Source organism: Dromiciops gliroides, chromosome 3 (genome assembly GCF_019393635.1).
Source record: "Dromiciops gliroides isolate mDroGli1 chromosome 3, mDroGli1.pri, whole genome shotgun sequence".
NCBI lineage: Eukaryota > Metazoa > Chordata > Mammalia > Microbiotheria > Microbiotheriidae > Dromiciops > Dromiciops gliroides.
Window position 1 is genome coordinate 45,353,349 of NC_057863.1, and position 27,315 is coordinate 45,380,663.

Below are 27,315 nucleotides of genomic sequence, written 5' to 3' on the forward strand. Positions count from 1 at the left end.
GGCATTTTTTAAATTTTGTTTTTAAATTTTTTTATTCATGGGGTAAGAACTCAGGAAGTTTTCAAAAATTAACATTTCTGAGCAAAGGCAAGGCCTGATAGGATGAGAAAAACCCCTGCAGCCAATCACATCTAGCCCCTGCTAGAAACTATTGGCGGATCAGTTTGACTTAATATGTATTTTACTTCTTAAGGTTTAAATTAGGAGTGTGGAGTTTGGGAGGGTACAACAGTTGTATGGTAATTCCATAGTGTCCACACTGACTCTATGTCCTGTGCTCTCCAAATCAATCAAGTATTATCAACTCCTTTGCATGATGATGCTAGTGGTAAAGGGTACAAATGATAAATTAGAAAGTAGGCTACACTCATTGAGCTTGTAGTGACTTGGGGGAGGGTACAACACTGAACAATAAAGTCTCTCTCTCTCTCATTAATGGAGTAGGGGAAAAGAGCACTAACTGGGAAGACAAGGAAAGAGCTCTTATCGTAAGATATTGGACATGAGCTAAACTATGAAAGAAGCCAGAGATTCTCAGAGGCTAATGTGAGGAGAGAGGGCATGTCAGGATGCAGTTAGACATACCCTACAGGGTAGATCTAATGCTTATGGTGATGAGACAGAAACTAATGAATGAATGAATGAATGAATAAGCATTTACCAAGCACCAGTGCCAGGTACTATGATGGCTAATGGGGATACAAAGAGAAATATACATGTGTGCATATCTATATCTATAAATACGAACACACACACACACATATATGTGTGTGTATGTGCATGTGTGTATATATATATATATACATATATATATGTAGAAATTAATTAATGGGGGGGTCAGGTCTCATACTGGGAGGTGACATCTGAACTGAGCTTAAAGGAAACTAGAGATTCTAACAGGTAGGTGGGAAGAAGGAATACTTACGTTCTGGGCATGGAGGGCAGCCTGAGCAAAGGTATGGAGTAGGTGATTGCATGTGAGGAATACTAAGAAAGTTATCTTTGCCATACTGTAGTACACATGAAAGGAAATAATGTACAACAGTTCTTGGAAGGTCAGGATGGGAGGTTACATGCAAATGGAGGAGTTTGGATTCAGTAACAGAGAACCACTGGACTTATTGAACAGCGACATGGCATGATCGGACCCATAATTTAGGAATATTTGTGTGAGTAGTTCCGTGTAAGACATATTGGAGAGAGGAAGAGACTGGAGGCAGGAAGACAAATTAGGAGGGATATTGTGGTAGTCTAGGCCAGACATGATGGAGCCTGTGCTTAGGGTGATGAATTTGTTAAAGGAATGCAGATATGAGAAATGGTTTAAACTTAGGAATGATAAAAACTAGCCTGAATTTGGCTTTTTGGGCTGAGTGAGAAGCCAAGGACGCCAAAGAGTTTTGGGAACATGTGTGACTAGAAGAATCCTGGTATCTCCAAAAGAGATAGGAAAATTTAGGAAGGGGCAAGGTTTGAGACTATAATTAATTTTTTTAAAGTGAATTGCTCAGGGTCACACAGCTAGCAAGTGTCAAGTGTCTGAGGCTGGATTTGTTTTTGTTTTTTGTTTTTTAGTGAGGCAATTGGGGTTAAGTGACTTGCCTAGGGTCACACAGCTAGTAAGAGTTAAGTGTCTGAGGCCGGATTTGAACTCAGGTACTCCTGACTCCAGGGCCGGTGCTCTATCCACTGCGCCATCTAGCTGCCCCTGAGGCTGGATTTGAACTCAGGTCCTCTTGAATCCAGGGCCGGTGCTCTATCCACTGTGCCACCTAGGTGCCCCTAATTAATTTCTTTTTGAGCACATTAAGTTTGATATGCTTGTGGGATTCAGCTGAAAATATTCAATAGGCAATTGATAAGCAAGACTGAAGATCTGGTAGTTATTTGTGTTTATAAAAGAACCCAAGAGAGCTGAGGGTTGCCAAGAGATGAAATGTAAAGAGAGAAGAGAGTCTTGGACTTTCTTGGAGTCTCTCTTTCTCCCTTGGTATGCCTACTGTTAGGGGTTGGAATATGGAAGATGGTCCAGGAAAGAAGAGTGAGAAGGAGTGGTAAGAGAGGTAGCAGGAGAGTCAAGACAAAGCAAATAAGCAAAAATAAAAGCAAATAAATAAATAAAATAATAATGAATAAAATTTTAAAAACGATTTTTTAAAAAATAAAAGCAAAATAGGAGAAAAGTATCCAGAGAGAATGATCATCCAAAAATATTAACTGGTACAGAGAGGTCGAAGGAGATTGATGACTGAGAAAGTAACTGGATTTGCAATTAAGAGATCATTGGTAACTCTGGAGAGTGCTAAACTTGGAAGCCAGGTTGCAAGGGCTTGGAAGTAAAGAGGAAATGAAAGGAAGGCAAAGACAGAAGACAATTTTTTCCCCGAGGATGTGGCTATGAAAGGGGGAAAAGATATAGGATAGAGGTTGTGGGTCAAATGAGGATTTTCTATGACCAAAAGGTCTAAGAGGCTCAGCAACCATTCCAGACCTATAGATCCAGATTAAAGGGAACCAAATTCAAGTATTAAGGAATTTATGGGAACCAAGGAAGGAACAGAGAAAAGTTACAAGGGGAAAAGGCAGCTTAATTTGACACTTCACTATCTCCCAGTACAGGGGAGATATACAGGAATTGGGATTAATCTAAAGATTTGTCAGCGAGGCCTATGGAAACACGTCAAGTCTGGTGACTTGGTAAAATTTCACTGGGACCTTTCTGGATTACCTTTGAACCAAGGCATCCTTGATTTCTGGCACTGACTTTGACCATATAAAGTTCCCCCTCTAAAAGAGGGGACGCACAGAGAGGTCTAAGTGTCAAGGGTGACCCAAACTGTTGAATTTACTGTGGTCCCATTGTAATGTTCATCAGAAATTCAGGTATCCCTGTGAGGAGTATCCAAAGTATCTTTTCCCATATCCATATATATGTATCTATCCATATATTTCATATATACATATATACACAATACATATATTCACATGTAACACCTCAGGCTATTGTATGTATAGGTACACAGACAACATACAAATAATTCATATGCACACATATACATTCATATTTCTAGGTAAAAGCCCCCAGACCATTGAATATGTACATTTCTATTCATATAGAGATATATAGATATATATTCAATAGGCTGAAGTTTTAGACAACACAGTTTCTCAAGGGATTAGTTTTAATTTCTTGAAAAGCATATAAAAATTCATGCATGTAGATATTTAAGACTAATAATGATCAATCTGCTGTGCTCGTTCTGGTTCATAAGGAACACCATGTGCTTCTGTATCACCCTGTGCTTCTGTGTTTTTTTGTTTTGTTTTTGTTTTTGGTTTTTTGGTGAGGCAATTGGGGTTAAGGACTTGCCCAGGGTCACACAGCTAGTAAGTGTCAAATATCTGAGGCCATATTTGAACTCAGATCCTCCTGACTCCAGGGCCAGTGCTTTATCTACTGCACCACCTAGCTGCCCCATCACCCTGTGCTTCTGGAAAAGGTGGTCCATTCGAAGGTTCAGGAAAGGAAACTAAAATTAAATTGACTTTAAATTTTTAAAAAATGTTGCTGGTTATTTAGAGGCAGGGAGAAATATACAAGATATGAAGGTGTATTTAAATATGTAGATGGGATAGCATAACTGAGTTGGGATCTAAAATTATGCCTAAAATTTAGGGATCTGGTTCATATTTTCTATGAAATTCTTCCATTTGGCATCGATTGGGTACATTTTGGCTTTGAGATTGAAGCTTTCTTTTTTCTTTTTCTTTCTTTCTTTCTTTTTCTCTTTTTTTAAATTGAAGCTCTCTTTTTTTTTAAATTTTTTTTTTTTTTTGGTAAGGCAATTTGGGTTAAGTGACTTGCCTGGAGTCACACAGCTAGTAAGTGTCAAGTGTCTGAGGCCGGATTTGAACTCAGGTACTCCTGAATCCAGGGCCGGTGCTTTATCCACTGTACTACCTAGCTGCCCAGTTGAAGCTCTCTTAATGGATATCTGGCATGATGTCTTCCTTCAGGATAAAAATTTTCAAAAAATTTTTCTATTTGTCTCCTAAATATTCAAGAAAAGTCAGAAAAATGAAGTTCTCCAAGGTTTCTCTGAATTCTTTTTTTAAAATAAATTTTTACTTCTATCCTTTATCTTTTACCTTGACTAAATTTCCATCTGTATCCCCCTCCATGTTGAATTTCCGGTTGATCCCCCACATAATCATGGAATGATAAGTGAAGCCCTCTATGTTTTCTTCGGTATCTTATGACTGTTTGTTGAAAGTCTAGAGGAACCTAAAGGGTGATTTCTCTAATTTTTCTAGTTTATACAAAGAACTTCTAGGGTTTTAGGGGGGCAATTTTATTTTATATAATTATCTTTTATTTCATTATCAAATATGTCTATTAAACACATTCTATTTAAAGGATGGTATATTAAGCTATATTCTAGTGCCAATGAAGGTGAAGACTCAATGGCAAATCTTTGGGAAGCTTCTATTCAATATCTGCAATATGGTTATCTTATCATGTTGGGTAAACTACACAAGGTATTAGACTAGGCCAAAGGTTCCTAACCTGGGCTCTGTGAACTTAAAATTTTTTGGATGACTATATTTCAATATAATCTGTTTCCTCCGGTAACCCTAAATATTTTATTTTATGTACTGGAATGCCTTATTCTGAGAAGGGGCCCATAGCCTTCACCAGATGCCAAAGAACTCTGTAATGAAAAAAAAGTTTAAGAAGCCCTGCCTGGCCAGCTTCCCAATGATTCCAATGCTGCTCTCTTGGCTGGAATGAAGTGAAGGAAGGAAAGCTTGTCGTACTCCCCGACTTAACCTGGCAGCAGTCTGCAGTTAACAATACATATTAATAATATCTCAGGGCAGTTACACCTAGACAGAAAAGAATAATTCCAGCACTATTCTGAAACCTCTAAGGCACTGAGAAATATTATAGGCCTTGATATCATAAAGGCTTAAAGTATCCCCATCATTCAGCTCTAATCTTGGGCATAACTCCTCCTCCTCCTCCTCTAATTTTCTGGGGTTTTTTTTTGAGGCAATTGGGGTTAAGTGACTTGCCCAGGGTCACACAGCTAGTAAGTGTCAAGTGTCTGAGGCCAGATTTGAACCTCAGGGGCTTCCTGACTCCAGGCCCCGGTGCTCTATCCACTGCACCATCTAGCTGCCCCTATTCCTCTAATTTCTACTACCAGGACTTTACTCATTGAGAGACTGAAGCACAGGCAGTTAACTTGCCCAGGGCCATTCATTCAGTCACAAAAGGAATACCAATACTGGGACCCAGGATTCCTGCCTTCCATCTCAGGGCTCCGATCTGGCTGCAATTTAAATGCTTGGTGCCAAGCAGTCTGCCAAAAGCAAAGAGTGATGTTTGCATCAGCTGAGTGTCTTTCCCCTTCAGCACACAAGCAATTTCTCCAACAGGATTCTGTTGCCAACATTACAAACACAGAAACAACTACAATTTTCTGAAGATTCAGTTATATCTCTGTATGCACATCCTGCAATTAATATGCCATGGAAAAAGATTAGGTTTCCATCGGCAGCCACCATGGGCAACACTTTTGTCATTGGTGTGGTCAGGAAAAGCAGCTACAGGCGGCCAGCCACCAGCATCCCGCAATGAGCATGTGGCTTCCCTAAGATCACAAGCAGCTTGCAATCTTTGGTGCAAACAATATCCAGGATAACAATGATCCTTCTGCAGTTTTGGGCATTTAACCAAAAAGCTAGTCTTTGAATGATCTTACCAAGCATGAGAATTGCTTTTAAGACAGCAAAGACAGCTCCCACTCTATGCTGTTGTGAGCAGCAGCTAAAAAGGTGACGATCACAAGAAGAAAGCACTATTCCAGGGAAAGGCTTCCCTAGGAGGGACAGTGGAACCATGGACAGCATCAATAATATTATCTCCATAAAATTGACGGTACATTGTAACACTATAGAGCATGCAAGTTATTTCAACCGACATCAGCAAGCCTTCAGAGTTATGGCTTTGTGTCTCTTCATGAGGTCATTAGGAAACATTAGCATTACTTTGAATGTAAGTCTTTCAGCTTTGATTACTAATTTGCTTCTTCCACTGTAGAACATAAATAGTGGGTCATTGTCCACATCCTACAAAGAACACTATCTATACTGTCACACTTGGAGGTCTTGAATATTACCACATCTTATAAATAAATACTTATGAAAACTTAATAATGCTCTGGGGGAAGAGCATTTCAACCCATTCTTCTTATGCCCTCAGGAAATCTCATTTTGTGATTTTTCCTTACCAAAAAAAAAAAAAAAAAAAAACTATGCTAGGATCTCATACACTATTTGTATGACAGCACACTGCCCACCAACAGTGCTGTACTAGGAGGTCAAGGTATTTTTATTGCCCATTAACTCCTTCTTTGCATTTCTCAATACATCCTGGTTATTACTTTAATGAAAGATGTTTCCAGCCTCCACATCGGTTATCTCATCGTTCCATCAACCTTGGAGCAAGCCCACTAAACTACCGGAAGGAAAGAGTAGGTTGTCTGTGGGGTGATTTTTGGAGCTTAACACCAAAGTGACAGAGTTCAATAGATGATTTTCAGTTGCCGACTTACCTGTCGCTTGAGGTAACAAACAGACCTGTGGCGTCCGGAAGAGATGGAGGAGTAGTCGGCATGTCATTCTGGCTCCAGGCTCAGCATCTGGATCTCCACAAGCTAAAGGGAAAAAAAAAAGATTTTACTACCAAGCTTCTAGCATATTATTAAAAAAAAAAAAAACACCAGGGGTAGCTAGGTGGCGCAGTGGATAAAGCAATGGCCTTGGATTCAGGAGGACCTGAGTTCAAATCTGGCCTTAGACACTTGACACTTACTAGCTGTGTGACCCTGGGCAAGTCACTTAATCCTCACTGCCCTGCAAAAAAGACAAAAACAAAAACAAAAACACCACCCCACAATTGATTTGTTTTTAATTTAGATCCTTGTTTACATGACTCTAAGGAGACATTCTTCTAAAACAGGGGTTCTTAACTTTTTGTGTGGCATGGACTCCTGGCAGTCTGGGGAAGTCCAAGCCCCTGGACACTTCCTCAGAGTAATATTTATAAAAATGCATAGGATTACAAAGGAAACCAATTATGTTGAAATGTATTATCAAAATATTACAATGAAAAAGCTCATGGACACTTCCTAGGTTTTGAACCCCTGATAGAAAACTCCTTAAACCTTTGATATTCCTCAAATTATAGATTTAACACTCATTTTTAAAAATTCTAAACACAGTTACCAAAGATTCTTTGGCTCTAAGAAGAAGGCAACTCTATTGTTTGTTTGGTTTTTTTTGTTTGTTTGGGTTTTTTTTGCAGGGCAATGGGGGTTAAGTGACTTGCCCAGGGTCACACAGCTAGTAAGTGTCAAGTGTCTGAGGCCGGATTTGAACTCAGGTACTCCTGAATCCAGGGCCAGTGCTTTATCCACTGCGCCACCTAGCCACCCCCAAGGCAACTCTATTAATACCCAGATGATGAGTATGTTATTAGACCTTTCTCAGGTGAGGTGAAGGCCGGGTGATTGGGGTTTTGTTCCAGGCTGCTAACAAAGTGCAAAGGAGAAGGATGCTGTCTCCTCAGCATCCACAATGTATGGCATAATGGTCTCTTCTCTTTATACAAGGCTTAGGAGAGAGACTATCTCCAGGATCCCCTCACTGCGGCACCCTTTTTATGGGGCCTGCCTTTCCCCAACTCTCCACCAATTTTCAGGATTTGGGCAGCATAAGCTATTATACAAGGGCATGGACTGCTCACTCTAGGGATGGGGTAGACTGCCCACTGTACCATCCATTGCCTTTGCAAACAAATTTGCCCTGGAGACAAAAATTCCCAGCACATCTAGAATAAGGTCTATGGTTTACAAAATCCAAGAAGTTCAAACCTGTCCTTTGAATCTTTTTTTTCTTTTCCTTTTTTTTGGTGGGGGCAATGAGAGTTATGTGACTTTTCCAGGGTCACACAGCTAATAAGTGTCAAGTGTCTGAGGCCAGATTTGAACCTAGGTCCTCCTGACTCTAGGGCTGGTGCTTTATCCACTGCACCACCTAGCTGCCCCTTGCCCTTTAAATCTTGATGCCATCCTCTACCCTTCAGCAAATATAGTAGTACGTAAAACAGAAATTTAAAAGGGTTTTTCTCATCATGATTTTCCTACCTGCTGCTAGCAGCGAAGGAAGTGCCACATGTTGGACAACGTCCTCCAGGGAAAAACATTGCCGGGCTATCAGAATCGCAATGAAGGTGGCCAGTGAATCGTGGAAGGAGAGGTCACTGACCTTCAAGGAAACAAAACAGGAGAGAACATTGGCATGTTTTCCTACCTGTTTAATCACATGTACAAGTATTATTGAAGAGATACTGACTAACTGGCACTATTCTGCTGCAATTATCACACTAAGCCACTGATCTGACATTCCATTTTAAAGGATTATTCCATGCTTTTCCTGTACCTCACTCAAGAATTCTTAATGGAATTTAGAAGGGGGGGGATTATGTTTTATGCTCTGACCAACTTTTGAGTCACATGTAGGGAGATGATGCTGGTTAACCAACATAATACCACCACAATTCAATTCGATTCAATGAGGATTTATTAAGCAGTTTCTCAATCAGAAGGCAACGGAGCTTCGGGTTGTAGTGACAATGACAAATATACAAATAAACAAAGGGAGAATTTAGCAGACCTTCAGAGTCGTTCACAAGGTTTGATACTAACAGAATACTTAACCAATAATAAAAGAATCTGATGGATCCATAGATTTAAGGAATGATATTTTATTATGAATATGGACATAAAATAAAGGTTAGCAACCAACATGTACAGCGACGGAGATGGAAAAGAGCCAGACAAGTCTGCTGAAATTATGAAGGGAAAGGGAGGCTTTTCATATAAGTGCACAGAAAGAAAATTGAGGGCTCTTCTTCCTCAAATGGTGAAAAATAATCGGAAATTTGGCTTCAGTTTATAAGACTATGATGGAGACAGATATAGCATGAATATGTAATGATTTGACAAATCACCCACAGCTAGAATAAAGGAGAAATGTCCAGTCCTGGAAGAGGTGAAAATAAGCTACATAAAAACACTGCTATGCAAAGTACAACCCAGGACTAGATAGCACAGGCAGAGAAAACATAAATGTGTTCCAAAGGAAAAAGACCACACTGAGGCAATGCATTCCCTCAAGTGAGATTATAATGTAAAGTGCTTTGAGAACCATAACGCTCAGCATTTATTTATTTTTTGGAAGCCTCTTTATCTTGGCAAGGTTGGATGTATAGTAGCCACTTTTTATGGACTCAACTCCTGTACTGATCAGCACGGGAGCCATGACCTGCTTTGGGCTGCTTCAACCCTCCTCAGGCAGCCTGGTGGCCCACCTCTCCCTAGTGCACACCATATTGATGTCAGACTTACTGAGGAGAGCTTGATCCACTGCAGCCCTGAACTCTTATGCTCAAATGATCCATTAATATCAGCCTTCCGAATAGGTAAGACTAAGGTGTGCACCATCATGCCTGGCTCCACCATAAAAAGGACAAGCAGTTATTTTTATGATTATTGCTGTTAATCACCGTAATGAGCAAAGCAAAGTGTTAATCTGCATATAAAATTAGTTTTTTTCTGGAATACAGTCTCCCATATATAACTCCTTAAAATTCTTCTTTTATTTTATCTAAAACAATTTTATTCCTGTTATTAAAGTGGTTTATACTTTTAAATTCCACATTTTGAGTAACCTAGGGTATTGTGCAGAAATGGGGGGAAAATGATGAAAAAGGAGTTTCTATGCCTAAGTAATAGTAGGCAAGGATAAAACCTCTCCTAATACTAGTGCTTTTACTATTTTAATTATTTCCTTCTTATCTGTAGGTAGCTTCTTTGTGCCATTAGATATTGTTTTTTCGTTTTTTTGTTGTGTGGTGTTTTGTTTTGTTTTTAGTGAGGCATTTGGGTTAAGTGACTTGCCCAGGGTCACATAGCTAGTAAGTGTTAAGTTCTTTGAGGCCGGATTTGAACTCAGGTACTCCTGAATCCAGGGCTGGTGCTTTATCCACTGCACCATCTAGCGCCCCCCGTTGCCATTAGATTATAAGCTCTTTGTGGGCAAGGACTGTCTTTTGTCTCTTTTTGTATCCCTAGTACTTATTACCGGTCACATAGCAGATGCTTAATAAATATTTACTGACTAATTGACTTTAACAAATATAAATGGAAAACCTACATATTTGATAAAGATTAATCATCCTTCCTGGAAAAAGATTAGTCCCTCACAGGTATACTTATTGTTGTTGTTGTTGTTGTTGTTACTATTAATGAGAGTAATAGCAACTATTCAAATTTACAGAGAGCATTAGAATGTGCAAAAAGCTTCATATATTATCTTAATTCATATTTATGTCAACACCATGAGGTGGGTGCTATTATCATTATTTTCATTTTATAGATGAGAAAACGGACACTGAGAGGATAACTTACTTGCCTAGGGCCACACAGCTAATAAGTGAGAAAGAATTCAAACTCAGGACTTCTCAACTTCAAGTCCCCTAGTCTATCTAATGTACCTGCAGAGTCTGTGACTTAAACCAGATCTTGATCTTGTAGTTTAAGATTTAACTGAGATTAAAATATTTAGCAGTGATTGCAAGCTGGTTAGAAAAATAACTAAATGTTGCTTTAAAAGAAAGCCTGGGGGCAGCTAGGTGGCGCAGTGGATAGAGCACTGGCCCTAGATTCAGGAGAACCTGAGTTCAAATCTGGTCTCAGACACTTAACACTTACTAGCTGTGTGACCCTGGGCAAGTCACTTAACCCCAATTGCCTCACAAAAAAAAAAAAAAGCCTGGTTTTTGGAGTGAGTTAGAAAACTTACATCTACACTGCAAAGTAGATCATTGAATCCCCAGACGTGATTGGATGAGCAGCAAAAGGGCCTTGAGGACTCCTAACCATTCTGAGCTGAGCACAGTACAGCAAGCCGTCAGCTCAGCACAAAGGTTGGCAATGTCATTAATTCTAGAAAAAAGAAAACACAAGGTAGACAGTCTGGTTACATCAAGGGAAAGCATTTGTTCTTGCATACAGCTATGGAGTCTCATTCTATGACAGACTAAAAGCTTAAAACCTCGACCCCAGTAATCCTTAGGGTTTAAAATCGCACTTGCCAGCAAAGTGTAAAATTAAAAAAAAATCTTTTCAGGGACAGCTAGGTGGTGGCAGTGGATAGAGCACCAGCCCTGGATTCGGAAGGACCTGAGTTCAAATGCGACCTCCGACACTTGACACTTACTAGCTGTGTGACCCTGGGCAAGTCACTTAACCCCAATTGCCTCACCCCCCCCCCCAAAAAATACCCACTTTTCAAAATTGATAGACAAAGTTAAGAAATTTAAGTTGTTCACTCCACAACAAAAGATCCTTTCTCCTCTATCTGTAAAATATTCCTCAGTGGCTATAATAAATCTGCTTTACCGAGCTGTCGAGTTACCCAGTATTGGCTGACTTCAATGGATTCTCTAGCACTCATCAAACAAACTACCCCTGAGTTAGAGTCAAAACATAATGAATTAAATTCTTTTGATTGCCCAACGATGTTAAATAATGACAAGGAGGACAGCAACAACAGTATTAATGGCACTGAAGAAGCCCCCGGGCTTGTTTGCACAATAGGAGTTTAATAAATTCTTGTTGACTTGACTGAGTTATATTCATCTAGTATTAAAATACCAGCTCAGTTTATATTCACATATAGAGTTTTAAAGAAATAATATAAAATAAAATTAAGAAAAACCAATATATGAGGTCATTCCTTAGTCCAAATGTGATAAATACTTAAAACAGTTAAAATTGATGTCTGTTCCTATGTTTTGTAAAATCTATGCTTGTAAATGACATATTGTTACATCTGCTTCTATGTTTATAAAATCTATGCTTATAAATAGTATATTTGCTATGTCTGCTTCTCCATTTGCAAAATCTATGCTTGTAAATGACATATTTGTTACATCCACATGTTTGCTTAGAAATACTAGCAGTTATGGTATACACCAGAGGACATTTTTGCTATCATTTTAGGGAAAGAATAACAGGGCATCGAATAGAAGAATCGAGCGGGAGAAAGGAAACATCAGAAGGATTAAATAAATCATCAGACTTTCTTCATTTCTTTTTAGCAACTTTGCTATCTGAAAAGGCATTCGGTACTAGGCCAGGCAGACAGTGGTTACTCAGCAAATGCTGGTGCTTTAATGGGGGATGAACTGCAAGAGAACGCATCTTACCTCTCTGCATCCTGATGCCCCATACATACATTCATGAGTGCATTACACACCAAGCTGTAGCGGTTGGCTGCGTTGTCACTGAGTATCTTGCCCAGCATGGAATAGTTGATGTTATGAGCAGAGGGATTCTCAATAAAATCCAACATGAAGTCAGGGTCCCACAATAAGTTGGAGTTTGAAGGCTGCACATTATTGTAGATGGTCTGCTTTACTTTTGAACAGGCACTACTGAGGATTAAAAAAAAAACACCCAAAACAACAGAAATTGTGAAAAATAAATAAATTCAAGTACAGTTAAAGGGTAGGATAACAGATTTTTAAAAATAAATTGTACAATATTATATAATGGCTATGAACAAAGTGCCTTTATTCATCATCATTTTTATTATTGGTTAGACCTGTGATCTTCATGGGTATAATATGGAACTCCCAGATGAGGAAAGGCCTTCCACTAATGCAGGTCACTACCTTCTGTGAAAACATAGAGTCCTTAGAGCGCTCTTTTAAGCAATATTGTCAAATTCCTATAGAAACAGGGGCCATGAATCCATATGTAAAAGATTGCTGCAGGCTGCACAATGGCTTAGTTTTAAAACCTAATGCTATTTGTGTTTTGCATTTTTTATTTGTTTTTTAAATATTTTCCACTAAACATTTTAGGTCAGGTTCAGCTCCCACTCTGTGTCGAGGGATATCTGTTTGATACTTCTGGTTTAGACTAAAAAAAGGACAAGTGATTTGGTTCAATGACAATACATTTGAGGGGGGGGACTTGAACTCAGGTCTTTGTGGTACCAATATACCATAATGTTTTTTCATCATTGTCATCATCATTATGTGTGGTGGTTTTTGTTAGGCAGAAGTGTGGTACTGTGGATTTTGATTGAGAGATTTAAAATTTACTAAATTAAAATCCTGACATTGGGCAAGTCACCTGTAAAAGGAAGGAGATTAGACTAGAAGACATCTATGGTCCCTTCCATATCCCAAAACTATGCTCTTATTTCTTAGGACCTGTGATTTCATCAATGTAGGGAGTGCCTAGTGGGGAAAAACCTTCCACTGATGCATATTAGAACAGTTGATTCTAGCTTATAATCTTAGAGAGTTGCCTCCCAAAATGAGAACAGTTAGGTGGCACCATAGTGCAGGACCTAGAGTAAGGAAGACTCATCTCCGAGTTCAAATCCTACCTCAGACACTAGCTGTCTAACCCTAGTCACGTCACAGCTGCCTCAGTTTTCCTCACCCGTAAAATGAGCTGGAGAAGGAAATGGCAAACTTTTTCAGTATCTTTGCCAAGAAAAACCCAAATGGGGGACAGCTAGGTGGCACAGTGGATAAAGCACCGGCTCTGGATTCCGGAGGACCTGAGTTCAAATCCAGCCTCAGACACTTGATATGACACTACCTGTATGACCCTGGGCAAGTTGCTTAACCCTCATTGCCCTACCCCCCCAAAAACAAAAAACCAAAACCCAAAAGGGGTCACGAAGAGTTAGACACAACTGAAAAATGACTGAACAACAACAACAACAACAACAACTTTGTCCATAGTCATAGAGCTAGGGTAAAATCTGAACTCAAGCTCATGAGCTTGCTTTTTACTCTCTTCCTCCTCTTTCTTCTCTCTTTTTCCTGCTCCCTCTCTCTTTTCTCCCTTCCTCTCTCTCTCTCTCTCTCTCTCTCTCTCTCTCTCTCTCTCTCTCTCTCTCTCTCTCTCCTCTCTTCTGCTTTCTTTCTCTCTCCATCACTCTGATTACTATTCGGAAATACTGCTACTTATAAACTATGCAAGGGTGTGGGTCAGATACACTTGGATCCCAAGATCCTCTGATTCAGTCAGCAAAAACGTGCCCATCCGACAGTAGGATGTCCCTAGTGAACATTTTGATGTAAAAACTGTAAGTGTGTGAAAGAGGTATTCCCCAGTTTCTGAAGATAATTATGACAGCATTACAGTTCAGGTGTAAGTTGGTGAGCTGCCCTCTCTTTGAATCACATGAATTTTCAAACAGAAAAGACCAAAGACTATTTGCCTCTCAATCTTATAGTTATGGGACATTGCCTGGTGTACATAAGATAAAGCTGTGGGTGAGAACTACTTCTTTTTCAGCGAAGGGGATGTGCTCTACATCCATTCATGCCATGGATAAGAATCATGCCCCATTAGACAGCAGTCACAGAATTTAGGCTTATTTACTGCACTCACAGAATGGAAAGACTAATTAACAGAGGTGACAGTAATCCACTAGGGGGCAGTGGTGTACAATTACCAAACCATGGCTCATTTTTAGGCAATACTCAAAACTGTGACTAAAAGTCACATTGGAGAAAAAGAAATTTTTCAATTATGTTCCATGAAAATTTTAAGCTGGTGTCCAGGGATTGCTTATGTTTTTGATGTTTGCATCCATAGGACTCAGCCCAAAGATTTATACCTAGTGTGTGAGATGAAATTGACCAAGATATCAATCTTTCACCCCTTTCCTTTCCAGTCTTCAGTTGTTACCTGGTGCTCATTCTATTCTCTCCATGTCCTCCAGCCAACTTTTTTATTGTTGTTTACTTACCACTATTTTAAAATAATTTCTAAATCTTCAATGCTATTATTAGCTATCAATCTCTTCACTCCCTATAATAACCTTTCACTCCATAATATTGTCCTTTCTTCATTATTATTTTTTTTCCATTCTCCATTTCTGTTTTGAGTCAGTTATTTGGTTCTGCTCTTACCCTCTTTTCCTCCCCCCCCCAAAAGAAATAATTCTTCAAATGTTTCTTCTGGCTTTCCAAAGTCTCTCTGATTTTCTCCACTTTGAATTATACACGATGGGGGATGACATCAAATACTTACACAGTAAAAATATTCTTGGTGTTACAAATGTTCCTTTTACTTCCTCCAATTCAGCTTTTTAATTTATTCTAAGAAATTCACTAAGAACCCTAAATGAAGTCTCTTTAACATCTTTATACTCAATCCATGGTTACTGTGATTTCTCCTTTCCTCTCTCCCTTTCCCTCCCTTTCTCCCTCTCTTCCTTCCTTCCTTATCTGTGGATCTTTCAACATAAACAGCCTTGTTCTCCCTTAAATTTTTTCCCCCCTACTTCAAGTTCTTCTCCATCAAGCTTTAAGCTCTTTCTAGGTCAAGCAATTTAAGGACTGTGTCACATAACTACTGATTAAGATGAGTAATTCTGAATTTTTACTAATATCACCAGGTAAGAGTTCATTTGGATAATCTCTTTAATACCTTGGGAAGTTTTTATGAAGTTACACATGACTTTGGTATACAAAGAAAGAATTTAACAGGTTTGTCTCAGAAACCTAGTATGTGCTGATGTGGTAATACGTAAGGATATAAATTTTATAGGCTAAAAAATCCTGATTCGTACAAATCAGTCAACATAAATTTAGAAAGGACATTGAATTCTAGAGATGGGGGGAGGGGGAGAGACTTAATGGAAATAGCAAAGCTATCAGTTTTGTGGTTTATACATTCCTTTTCTAATAAGGAATGAGTCCATATCATGATAGCTAATAGGTATAAAGTTGGTAGACCCAAAAGCACAAGCACAAATCCAAAGGTTCTTAACCCTTTTGTGTGTCATATATTACCATCAACTCCTTTAGCAGTTGGGTGAAAACCTATGGACCCCTTTCTCAGGAAAGTGTTTTTAAATAACTGAAGGAAATGATAAATTTCATTTAGAGGTTAGTAAAAAATACTTATATAATATTTTCCCCTCACTCCAAGTTCATGGGCCCTCTGAAAGGCTGTGAACCCCTGATTAAAAACTTTTGTATTAGGCTTGGGCAGCATGCATGAACCCTCTTCCAGTAAGTGATACATCTAGGCTTTCTCTTAATTGATCAACCAATAAGTACCTGCTATATGTCAGGCACTATGCTAAGAATTGGGGATACAAAAAGAGGCAAAAGACAGTCCCTGCCATCAAGGAGCTTACAATTTAACCCGGGAGACAACATACAAATATAATATACAGGGATAAATAGGCAATAATTAAAAGAAGAAAGGCACTGGAATTAAAAGGTGTTAGGGAAGGCTTCCGGTAAAAGGTAGGATTTTAGTTGGGACTTAAAGAAAGCCTGGGAGGTCAGTAGTTAGAGAGGAAGAAGGAAAGTATTCCAGGCGTGAAGACAGACAGAAAAAATGCCTGAAACCAAGAGATGGGGTTGACTTATTCTTGGAACAGGCAGGAGGCCAGTGTCACTATATCAAAGAGTACATATTGAAGAATAAGGTGTAAGAAGACTGAAAAGGTAGGAGGGGAAGGGCTTTCAATGCCAAACAGTCCATTTTGTATTTGTTCCTAGAGGTAATAGGAAGCCACTGGAATTGATTACGCTTTAGAATAATTACTTTAGTGGTTAAATGGAGGAAGGATTGGAGTAGGGGGAGACTTGAGGCAGGGAGACCCACCACTGGGCTACTGCAGTAATCCAGGTGTGAGGTGATGGAGGGCCTGCACCAGGGTGGTGATGGTGTCAAAGGAGAGAAGGGGGCATATTTAAGAGACTGCAAAGGTGAAATTTATAAGACTTGGCAACAGCTTGTATATTGCGGGTAAGACATAGTGAGGAGCCTGAGAGACTGGGAAGATGGTGGTGACCTCTAAAGTAATAGGGAAGGTTGGAAGTGGAGAAGGTTTAGGGGTAAAGATAATGAGTTCTATTTTGAACATAAGGAGTTTTAGATGTCTACTGGACATTCAGTTTGAGATGTCTGAAAGGCAGCTGAAGAAGAAAAAAGAAACACTGGATGTCAACAGAGAAGTTGGAACAGGATAGGCAAATCTGAGAATCATCAGCAGAGAGATGCTCATTAAGGCCATGGGAACTGATGAGGTCACCAAGGAAAATGGTGTAGAAGAAGAGAAGAGGATCTAGGACAGAATCGTTAGGGACACCTACAGTTAGAGGGCATGACCTAGAGGTGGATGCTGGAAAGGAGACAGAGAAGGAGTGGTCAGATAGGCAGGAAGAAAACTAGGAATGTTGGCCCAAAAACCTAGAGAAGAAAAGTGTCGAGGAGGAGAGTGATCAACAGTGTCAAGGGCAGCAGAGAGGTCAAGGCAGATTTGGATGGGGAGTCAGAAACACAATAAGGGGACTAGAGGATGAATGAATTGGTTAACCAAAGGATCATGATGGGGAGATGATGAGAAAGTCCCTAGTGCACATGGCCTGGGGGAGAACTGAGACATCAAGGGTTTGGAGATCACAGTGTGGTTGACAAGTAGAGTTCTGTAAAGGAAGGCAGAGGGAGAAAAGCCAATAGATGGTGGTCAGATAAGGGGATTTCAGAATTCTTAAACATAAAGGTGGTGCATTTGCTCATGATGGTAAGATCAATGGCCTAACTATTTTTGTGTGTGGCTGAGATTGAGTGGAGATGTAGCCCATGGGGTAAGCAGGTTGAGGAACTGAGTGGTTATGGCATTTGAGGAAGATAGGATCTGTGAAAAGAACTCAGGAATGTGAACCAGAAAGCAGGCAACCTAAACCACAAAATAAGACAAAAGCATCTTGTAAAAAAGCTGAATCCCCAAACCAAAGTTTCTCTTGTGTTTTTTTTTTTAGTGATTATAATCTCAGCATTGCTAAACGAAGATTGAAATAATTTTGCAAAATGAAGTGATGAGGAAGTGATCCCCACATAGCACTCACTCAAGAATCGAGTGTTAAAGAAGAGGAAACACTTATTTTTAAAAGTTCCACAAGAATTTACAGTCTTAAAAACAAACCAATCAACAAACAATTTCCCAGTGTTTGCTTCTCATGAGGCAATTAGAATAAAAGATTTTAAAAGGCAATTTCGTGATGGAAAAAAGGCAATTAAAAAATTCAAAATATATGAATCTTAAGGATAAGTCACTGCCTACTATATGTCTGAGACTGCATAGGAGGGCAGCACAAAAGCATCAACCAACCAGAATTCAGGAACGAACACTCACTCATAGCCGCTAACACCCTGAATTGATTTTTTTCTGTTAAAATGGAAGGACACCTAAATAAATCTTAGTATTGCTTAGTTGAAATGAATTCTACCAGTTTTCACCATGGGTTTTTAATAGTTATTAATACTATTGATAATAGATTTTGATGAGGCATTCTTTCTCAAAGTTTAAGAGTCAAAGTTGGGTGATTATTGAATATGGTGTTTTATATTTTTAAAGGAGGGTTTATTAAAGTTAAAAAATTAGCCATGCTTATTATATTATATCGCATTGTATTATTTTACATATTTTGTTGAGAATTTTATTTACTGATTATGATTATATACTCTCATGTTAGCAGAAGGAAATATAATTCTCTATTGTCTTTAATAATGCTAAGAATACCTGTTGAAAGTCAAACGAATTTCTAAGTGTATCCCACTAACTTCAGAGAAATATTTGGTAGCAGTCCTTATGAAAGGCTTTTAATGTTTGCCATATAAAAAAAGCTGACAAAGAAAAATAGAGCGAGCACATCTTCAATAAGACAAATAGAAGTAAATATTGTAAGGCCAAATGTCATAGTTGATTAAGGTCTTGTTTCTGACTGGCTACCAAATCAATTTCTCCACTTCATTCCATTCCTCAACTCCCCCACCCCATCCCCCACTGCATCTTTCTCTATGATTGCTACTGCTGCCAAACTGATTGCTATCACTGAGCTGATAATTCAGTCACTGAGATAGACAAAAACAGCAACTTAGTTCTTAGGGACATTTTCAAGTTATTTTCATACACCCACCTGAAGAGGTCTCCAAATTTACTTCTTAGATGGCTACATGACACATAGAGATCATAGAGGTAGGCTAAGATGCATCTTTCAGGGGAGGAACATTCCGACGGATTGACCACATGCTTTACCACACCACATAATCTAGAAGAGTTGTAGGGGAGAAAAGGAAAAAAATATTTTTAAAATTAGATGGTTCATGTGACTCTGGGCAAGTCACTTAACCCCAACTGCCTCACAAAAACAAACAAACAAACAAAAAACAAACAAAAAAATTAGATGGTTCAAATTCTTTTACCAAATTACTTGATAGATTTGGATAAAATAAAAAATAGTTTTCTAGTCTGCTACTGGAAAAGGCAAATTACCAGGGCATTAAACTCTATGAAAAATAAATTTGGAGAGAACCAAGGAAGTATCTAGAACACCCTCTTCACTTAAGTTAATGCATATTAAATGAGGAGACGACAATAGAATTGGGAAGCTCTACTCAGATAGGCAGGAAGAAAACTAGGAACAAAGATTTGCAAATCTGGTTATCTATATATGATGGACTTAATGTTGACGTTCACTCTAAAAAATTCAGGTTAAAACAAAGACTGGTATACAAAGAGAAATTCATGAAGCTATGTGAGATGAGTTCCTAAGTAGTTTTTGAAACTTCCTCCTTATTGTTGTTCTTTAAAAATAGTGAATTGTTAGGAATACACCACATAACAGCTAAAGAGCACTCCAATCATTCCAAATCATGGTGCTGACTTCTGGAGTTGCTTGGGGCTAAGGGATGGGAGTGAAAAGTTTGTTTTTATTCATAGAAAAAGCCTATTGGAACATAAGACCTAAATATTTGGTCATGCTTGAGGTCTGCAGCCTATAATCCAATTACCCTTCGTTAATCCTACTACTTGTGCCTCAGACTCCACTCTATCCTCCCTTCTATAGGACCTTGTTTCAGTTATCATTCACTCTCTTCTTTCATATATCTTTAGGTTTTCACTTATTGCAGGCTCATTTTTGTCCTCATCACTCTACTGAAAATTTATGCTTTGTTAGAAAGCTGCATGGAACTTGCTCCACAACTGGCAAATTCATTTAAATAAAACAGCAGAGATTCTAAGTTAAATGGTCGTATAGAAATGCTTCCTCCCCAACTCCCCTAGTAATCAGCCATATGAAGCACTGAAAGGACCAAACAGTTATTCATTTCTTCTCTTTTTCCTTTACGCCTTCTCATCACCTACCAACTAGAATTCCTCTTCACGGACTGAAAAAAATACCACTAAGTCTACTATGGGAATTTTGTTGACCCTTTCCCTAATCAATGAATCTGAAGTTAGGAAAAAGATTTACTAATCCCAGACCAACTCTTACCAAGGTCTGGCTTAAAACCAATAAAGAAAAGAAATGGAGGAATAAAATCTCAGGAGCAAAGAAATGCCCATCCTTGGCTTATCTTCATAAAACAATGAAGTCAACATTAAGTGATTATTTTCTTTTCTTCTGTTTTTGGAACCAATGGTACTTTGAGTTTTGAAAACTTGAAATATACAAAAATTCTTATATGTCCAAGTATGCAACTTTCAATTCTCTGTGATAGAGGGAGGTAGTTAAATAATAGCCTTTGGTAGACTGAGCCCATCATTATCCATGAAATTAGAATTTTATTAACCTTAAAAGTGCTAGATAAGGGCAAGTGATTGTGAGCACCTGTAGATTCCACTATTGAAAAGTAATCACTAAATATGTTTTCCATGACTTCATAGGTATAATGGTTATTTTATTTCTTACCTTTTTAATGGATGGGGGAATGATGTAGAGAGAAAATTTGGAACCGAAACTAAAAATTTAAACAAAAAGTTTTCAAAAAGAAAAATAACCACTCTTGGGGGGAGAAGGAAGAAGAACACATCTAATTCACATGATTTTCAGAAGAACACACTTCTTTTGAAAAACTGGGAAAATCGAAATGCTATATTGTAGTGAGGACAATAACAGTTGGTACCCTAATTTGATGATTAAAGGGCTGTCTCTCTGTCTCTGTCTCTCTCTCTCTGTATATGTGTGTGTGTGTGTGTGTGTGTACATATACACATACACACACACACACACACACATACCTGAAGCCCACAAAACATTACCACTGAAGCAAGGTCATCACTACTTTCCCCCACCAATTGTGTGTTCTAAACAGAGACACGGCCTTTCAGGATTACAAACCCTTCAAATACTTGGGCAGTTTGGTCTGGATTCAGGATGAGGCAGGCATGGTAGCGCCTCAGCACTGCCACAATGCACACACACAAGCCTGTTGTGTAACTTCCTGCCAAGCTGGAGGACTTCAGGAGTAATTCTGCCTCGACCACACTCAACTCATTGAGCAGCTGAAACGCAAAAGCACATATGAAAAGGCAGGTTGCAAACAAAACAGTGCTGAGGCAGCAATTAAAAAAATAACACCAATAGTCTATAACCAAGTAATCCCAATTCCCTTACCAGTCTATTTTCCTGCCTTCCCAAAGGATTCACATGCATATTGTTACCCCTTATCCCAAGAAAAAAAGAGCAAGAGACCTAAAGAATGGATAAGAGAAAACAGGGAGTCTGCTTTGTTGTTGTATTTAAAATCTCTGTCAAGGTCCTTTCTTTTGTCTAGACATTTTATTGCATAACATCAGGAAGTATCTATGACTGAAATAGCTATTGAAACTTGAGAGTAACTTTGTAGACTTGCCTAGTATATTGAGATAATCACAATACGTTTTAGAATATAGATTTGACTTCCTATTGAAACTTAATACTTTGCTAGAAATCATAAGGAAAACTAGGTCTGTGAACTACTCTCTAGAAGCATGAATTTTTAATGAATGTTTTACAAACACATTGGGCTATTTTAAATAATGGTTTTGTTTTAACCTGGAAAATACTTTGTCACAAATAGGATGAATTACTATGTTCATTATTGATAGAGAGTAATTTCTCATTTTGAAAAGATGTATATGGAATATTTTTGCACTATCACATATAGCATTTTTTAAAAAGAAAACAAACCTATATTTAATTAACAACCACTATGCATATACTACCATAGTGGGAAAAGCACAGGGTTTGTAGTTAAAAGTCTTGGGATCAAGTCTAAGACATATGACTTATTAGCTAACCTGGGGGGAAAAAATCATTTATCCTCCCAGTCTTATTTCTTTCTTTCCAAAAACTGGGATAATGATAGCTGCTCTAAGTATGTCATAAGTCTGCAATGAGGATAAAAAAAGATTCCAATTCAAAAAACATTTGTTAAGTGTCTACTATTTGTAAGGAACTGTGCCCAGAGCTAAGAACAAATGCTTGGCAAATATTAAGATCTTAATAAATGCTTACTTATTGCTTCTACTAGGGCTAGAGGATATGCAAATGTTTCTGAACTATAAAGTACTACATCAAATGAAGTAACTGAATGTGAAGCCCATCGTTAACTTTAAATCAGTATATAAAGGAGACCTATTATTAGAATACTGATAGAACAATAATGACATTAAAAGAATAATAATAATAACTAACAATACCTAACATTTATATATCACTTTAAGGTTTCTAAAACATTTTAGAAATATCTCATTATCATCAAAATTACCCTTAGAGATAGATTATTCCCATTTTACAAAGGAGGAATCTGAGGCAAGAACAGAGGTTAAGTAACTTGTATAAGGTCACACAGCTAGTTAAGTGTCTGAGGCTGGTCTTCCTGATTCCAGGCCCAGTTCTCTCTCCACTGTGTCAACCTGCTGACAATAAACAGAGCATACTCTAAGTTTAGAAATTATCTATGGGGGCAGTTAGTTGGCACAGTGGCTAAAGCACCAGCCCTGGATTCAGGAGGACCTGAGTTCAAGTCTGGCCTCAGACACTTGACACTTACTAGCTGTGTGACCCTGGGCAAGTCACTTAACCCTCATTACCCCACAAAAAAGAAATCTATATGTGTGTGTATGTATATATGTGTATGTATATACACACATACACACACATACATACATATACACACATACACATATATACATTATACATATTATTTATATATATACATATTTTATATATATATATATATATATATATATATATATATATATATATATATATATATATCCATGTTTAATTTTTATCTCCCAAACCAATACGAAAATCTATGGGAAATGTCTTTCAAGTTGTTGTTACCATTAGACTACTTGCTTTGGTACCTGTATTGCAAAGTCAATAAGCCCATTGATGTTCAAGGCTGGTTCCATAAGATCAAAGATAAGTTGAATGTGGTGAGCCAAGGGAAGATGGTAGGATGTTCCTGAAGCAAAGCTGGTTATCTGTTCTAGTACATTGCTAGAGATCTAGTCGAAGAAAAACGCACTATCAGTTTCCATTTCATTTAAAACAACAACAACGGTATTCTGACTAACATGGAAGAAACATGCATTCATTAAATAACGGTTAACTCTCAAAAAGACCAAAATACTGTAAACTGAAATACTCCTTGATTTTCACAATTAACATCTAATTTCACTTGGCAGACCAAAACTGGAAGAAAGCTGATATCTTTAACTACCATGAGCTGGGTAACAAATGACATGCTGAGGGAGGTCATTATGCAATCGATCCAACATTTTTTTTAGTTTTGTATATCCCTATCACTCATTGGTTGCAATAAGATAACAGAATCTAATAACGTGACCAGTTCAGTTATCTTTATTGTTTTGTTTTGTTTTTGTTTTTTGCTGGGCAATGAGGGTTAAGTGACTTGCCCAAAGTCACACAGCTAGTAAGTGTCAAGTGTCTGAGGCCGGATTTGAACTCAGGTACTCCTGAATCCAGGGCCGGTGCTTTATCCACTGCGCCACCTAGCTGCCCCCATCAGTTATCTTTAAATGTTCCTTCCACATAATCAGAAGCTAAAGACTTTTCATGATGAAAACAATAAAGTTTTCTTCCAAAGAAGGTTACTGGAAAGAAATGTAAATGAAAGTAAGGACCAGAGTAGTTGGAACAGCATCAAAACATCATCAGATTTAACTCGTTATCAGTAAGTACCTGAGATGTAACTTGATGTTGGTCAAAATATGAGAGGAGTTGTAGTTTTGTGAATACAGTCTCCAGCGTTGGAAAGGTCTCTTGTTTGCTCTTCCTGGCTTTTTGTCCTTCATCCTCAACTTAATAAATAAAATAGAATGGTAGTTTGGTCATTTTGTATTTAATGAAGACTGAGAAGCAGGACTATAATAGACTATCAATGTCTTTAAATATATCCACAAGCTAAATTAGCAACGGTGCAATGGTCTGATTTGTATCCTCCCCTGAAGATTTAATTATAGAAAAGAAACAACTTCTAAGCTTTATTGCTTTATGAGGAACAGCAGAGAATGAAATCAGATCACATCAAAGTATAAATGATGCTGAGACATGGCAAAAAAACCTAAAACAGAAAGCATTTACTAAAGCAACACTTTTTAAACTTTTTGGCCTCAGGACCTCTTTACACTATTAAAAACTAAGGCAGGACCTCTCCAAAGAGCTTTGGTTTATGTGGGTCAATAATATTTACCATATTAGAAATGAAAAAGTTTTGACCTCATGTAACCACTGAAAGGGTCTTAAAGATGTCCAAGGGTTCCCCAAAATTAGTTTGAGAACCAGTGTTCTACAGTATGAGAGAATGGGGGAACACATTGAAAGGACAAAACTAGAAAAGTAAGTGGGAAACTAGACTGGACTCTCCTAAAACATGGATTCTGTAATTAAAAATATTCAACACATTTGAGAAGTTATCTAAGCCTCATTTTGAATGAGAGGATTGAACTAGCAAGGCTTCAAGGGTCTTTTCCAGCTTCAAAGCTAGACTTCTATGACCATATATGGGGAGTTTATATTTCATGAATTAATTAAGGAAGACTTTCATTCTAGAGATTAATTAACCTAAAAAAATCCATGGGACTCATATCTGATACTGGGAAAGAAGTTGGTTAGAGTGAATCTGAAAATATATACATTTTCAATGGCCCAAGTAATGGCTTTGTTTAGAAACACTTAGTCTTTTTTCTTCACAATAGTTCCCAACCCTGGTAATCCCACACAATTGTCTGTTACAATAACTTACTACCTGGCCCTTCAGCAAAGGTGTATCAGAAGGGAAAGGATCACAAATTTAGAGCTGGAAGGGACTCTGGGATTACATAGAAAATCCTCTGCTTTTCATTCAAAGCACTTTATGATATGGCTCCCTATCACCTTTGGAGTTTTCTTTATTTTTTATTTTTTCTTTTTGGCAATTTTTTTTTTATATATTTAGCAGGGCAATGGGGGTTAAGTGATTTCTCCAGGGTCACACAGCTAGTAAGTGTCGTGTCTGAGGCTGGATTTGAACATAGGTCCTCCTGCATCCAGGGCTGGTGCTCTATCCACTGTGCCACCTAGCTGCCCCCGGAGTTTTCTTATACATTATGACTACACAGAATAATACAAGGAATGCTTCAACATGAGAACACCAGCTTTCTTGCTGTTCCCAAAAGAAGAGGCTCCATTCTCCTGGCTCCAGGTGTTTTCAATGACTGTGCCCTATGCCAGGAAGGGTCTCCCTCCTCATCTCCACTTCTTGGTTTCCCTAGCTTCCTTCATGTTCCAGTTAAAATCCCACCTTTGATGAAAAGAAGCCTTTCCTAATTCCTCCTGACAGCTAGTGCCTTTCCTGTGAGATTAACCACAATGTACCCTGTAGGTATCTTGCTTGTACATGGTTCTTTTCATGTTCACTTCCCCATTAGACTGTGAGCTATTTTTTGACCTTTTTTTGTATCTCTAGCACTTAGCACAATGCCTGGAATATGGTAGACACTTAATAAATGCTAAAATGATTGTTCTCAGATACTATGTAATTCAAGTCTCTCGTTTTGCAAATGAGAAAACTGAGGCATAGGGGAGTTAGGTGGCCACAGGGTCACACAGGCAGAAAATGTCACACGTGATTTGAGCCCAAGTTTTCTGACTAAGGAATTGGCTGAATGTAGGCTGGGGGGGGGGGGAGGGGGGAAGAATTTTAAGGTTATAAAATATGTTCCTATATAAGAACTTCTTTTTTTACTGATGCATAAATTTCTCCCAGTATTTCTTCTCCTTACGCCACCCAGAGAGCCAACTCCAAGAGTTTTGAAAGAGAAAAAGAGGGGAAAAATGATAGAAACTTGTTTCTCAGACTGCTTTTTATAATATGAAGTTGTGTCCCTAGCCAAATCAGACATTTCACCAAATGTTTGAAATTCACAAGCCACTATGGCCAGGTGTCATTTAGTAAAAATCATTGTACCCCCAAATGTAAGGGAAATATTTGCTCTCTTGATTTTTAAAGTACAAGGAAAGCAATTCAAAATGTTCTTCTGTGGCTCCTTACAGTTTCTGACAATGCTCAATGGCAGATGAAAGCTACTGCTAACCTAATTTTTGGCCCTAATTAAACTAAACTAATTTCCTTTCTGTCCTGTGGGAGAGAGAGAGGAGCAGGGGAAGGAGGGGAAGAGGAGGAGAGAAAGGTTGATTAATAGTTTTCTCACAAAAAAGCCAAGCAATTTCAGCAACATTTTCACCTCAAATGAGTCAAGTTACCACAAAACTACTTGGTGATATTAGAAAATTCCAGGAAAATTGTTCCTTAGATAGCTGGGAAAAAAGCTATGACATCCTCAGACTTTCTTGATGCTCAGACATTGAGAATACATTACTCTACCAGATGGGCAAATTGGATGTCCCTCCTCAAGACTCTAATACTGAGGATGGAAAATCAAAGACCTAAGGATCTAGTCTGCCAATAAGGGAGTTCAGTGACAGAAAGGGGAAGGAAGTTTAGTCTGGCACAAGTTTGTGGGAAAGGGGAAACAGGTCTACAAGGAACCTGTCTGGATGGTAGGATGGGTGACTGTAGTAGTAGTGGAAGTCTGATGGGAGAAGTTGTGAAGTTGGTGAGCATTGGCCAATGGTCTGGGAATAAAGAGCAGTTTTTGCTTTGATTCCACACCTACACCCCCATTTCCAGTCTCCTACATGCCAATGCCCAGGTCAAAGTCCATTGGGGGTTGAGTAGCAAGAAGGGAGGGCGAGAAAGGAAAGAAGAGAAGACTTAAAGGAAGAAAAGATGAAGAGGGGACATACAGAGAAGGGGATGAAGAAGGCTTTCAAATATGAACTCAGGACTG

At 38.4% G+C, this 27,315-nt stretch overlaps 1 protein-coding gene across 1 annotated transcript in view; it reads right to left on the bottom strand.

Annotated features, from left to right (window-relative positions):
• Nucleotides 1–27,315, bottom strand: part of MED12L (mediator complex subunit 12L) — a 389,065-nt gene that overhangs the window by 68,802 nt on the left and 292,948 nt on the right. Inside the window, 10 exon segments of the mRNA XM_043991447.1 lie at nt 5,769–5,885; nt 6,621–6,722; nt 8,214–8,334; nt 10,933–10,986; nt 10,988–11,075; nt 12,341–12,568; nt 19,106–19,237; nt 21,311–21,474; nt 23,326–23,469; nt 24,167–24,285. Coding sequence (XP_043847382.1) covers nt 5,769–5,885; nt 6,621–6,722; nt 8,214–8,334; nt 10,933–10,986; nt 10,988–11,075; nt 12,341–12,568; nt 19,106–19,237; nt 21,311–21,474; nt 23,326–23,469; nt 24,167–24,285 — 1,269 coding nt within the window.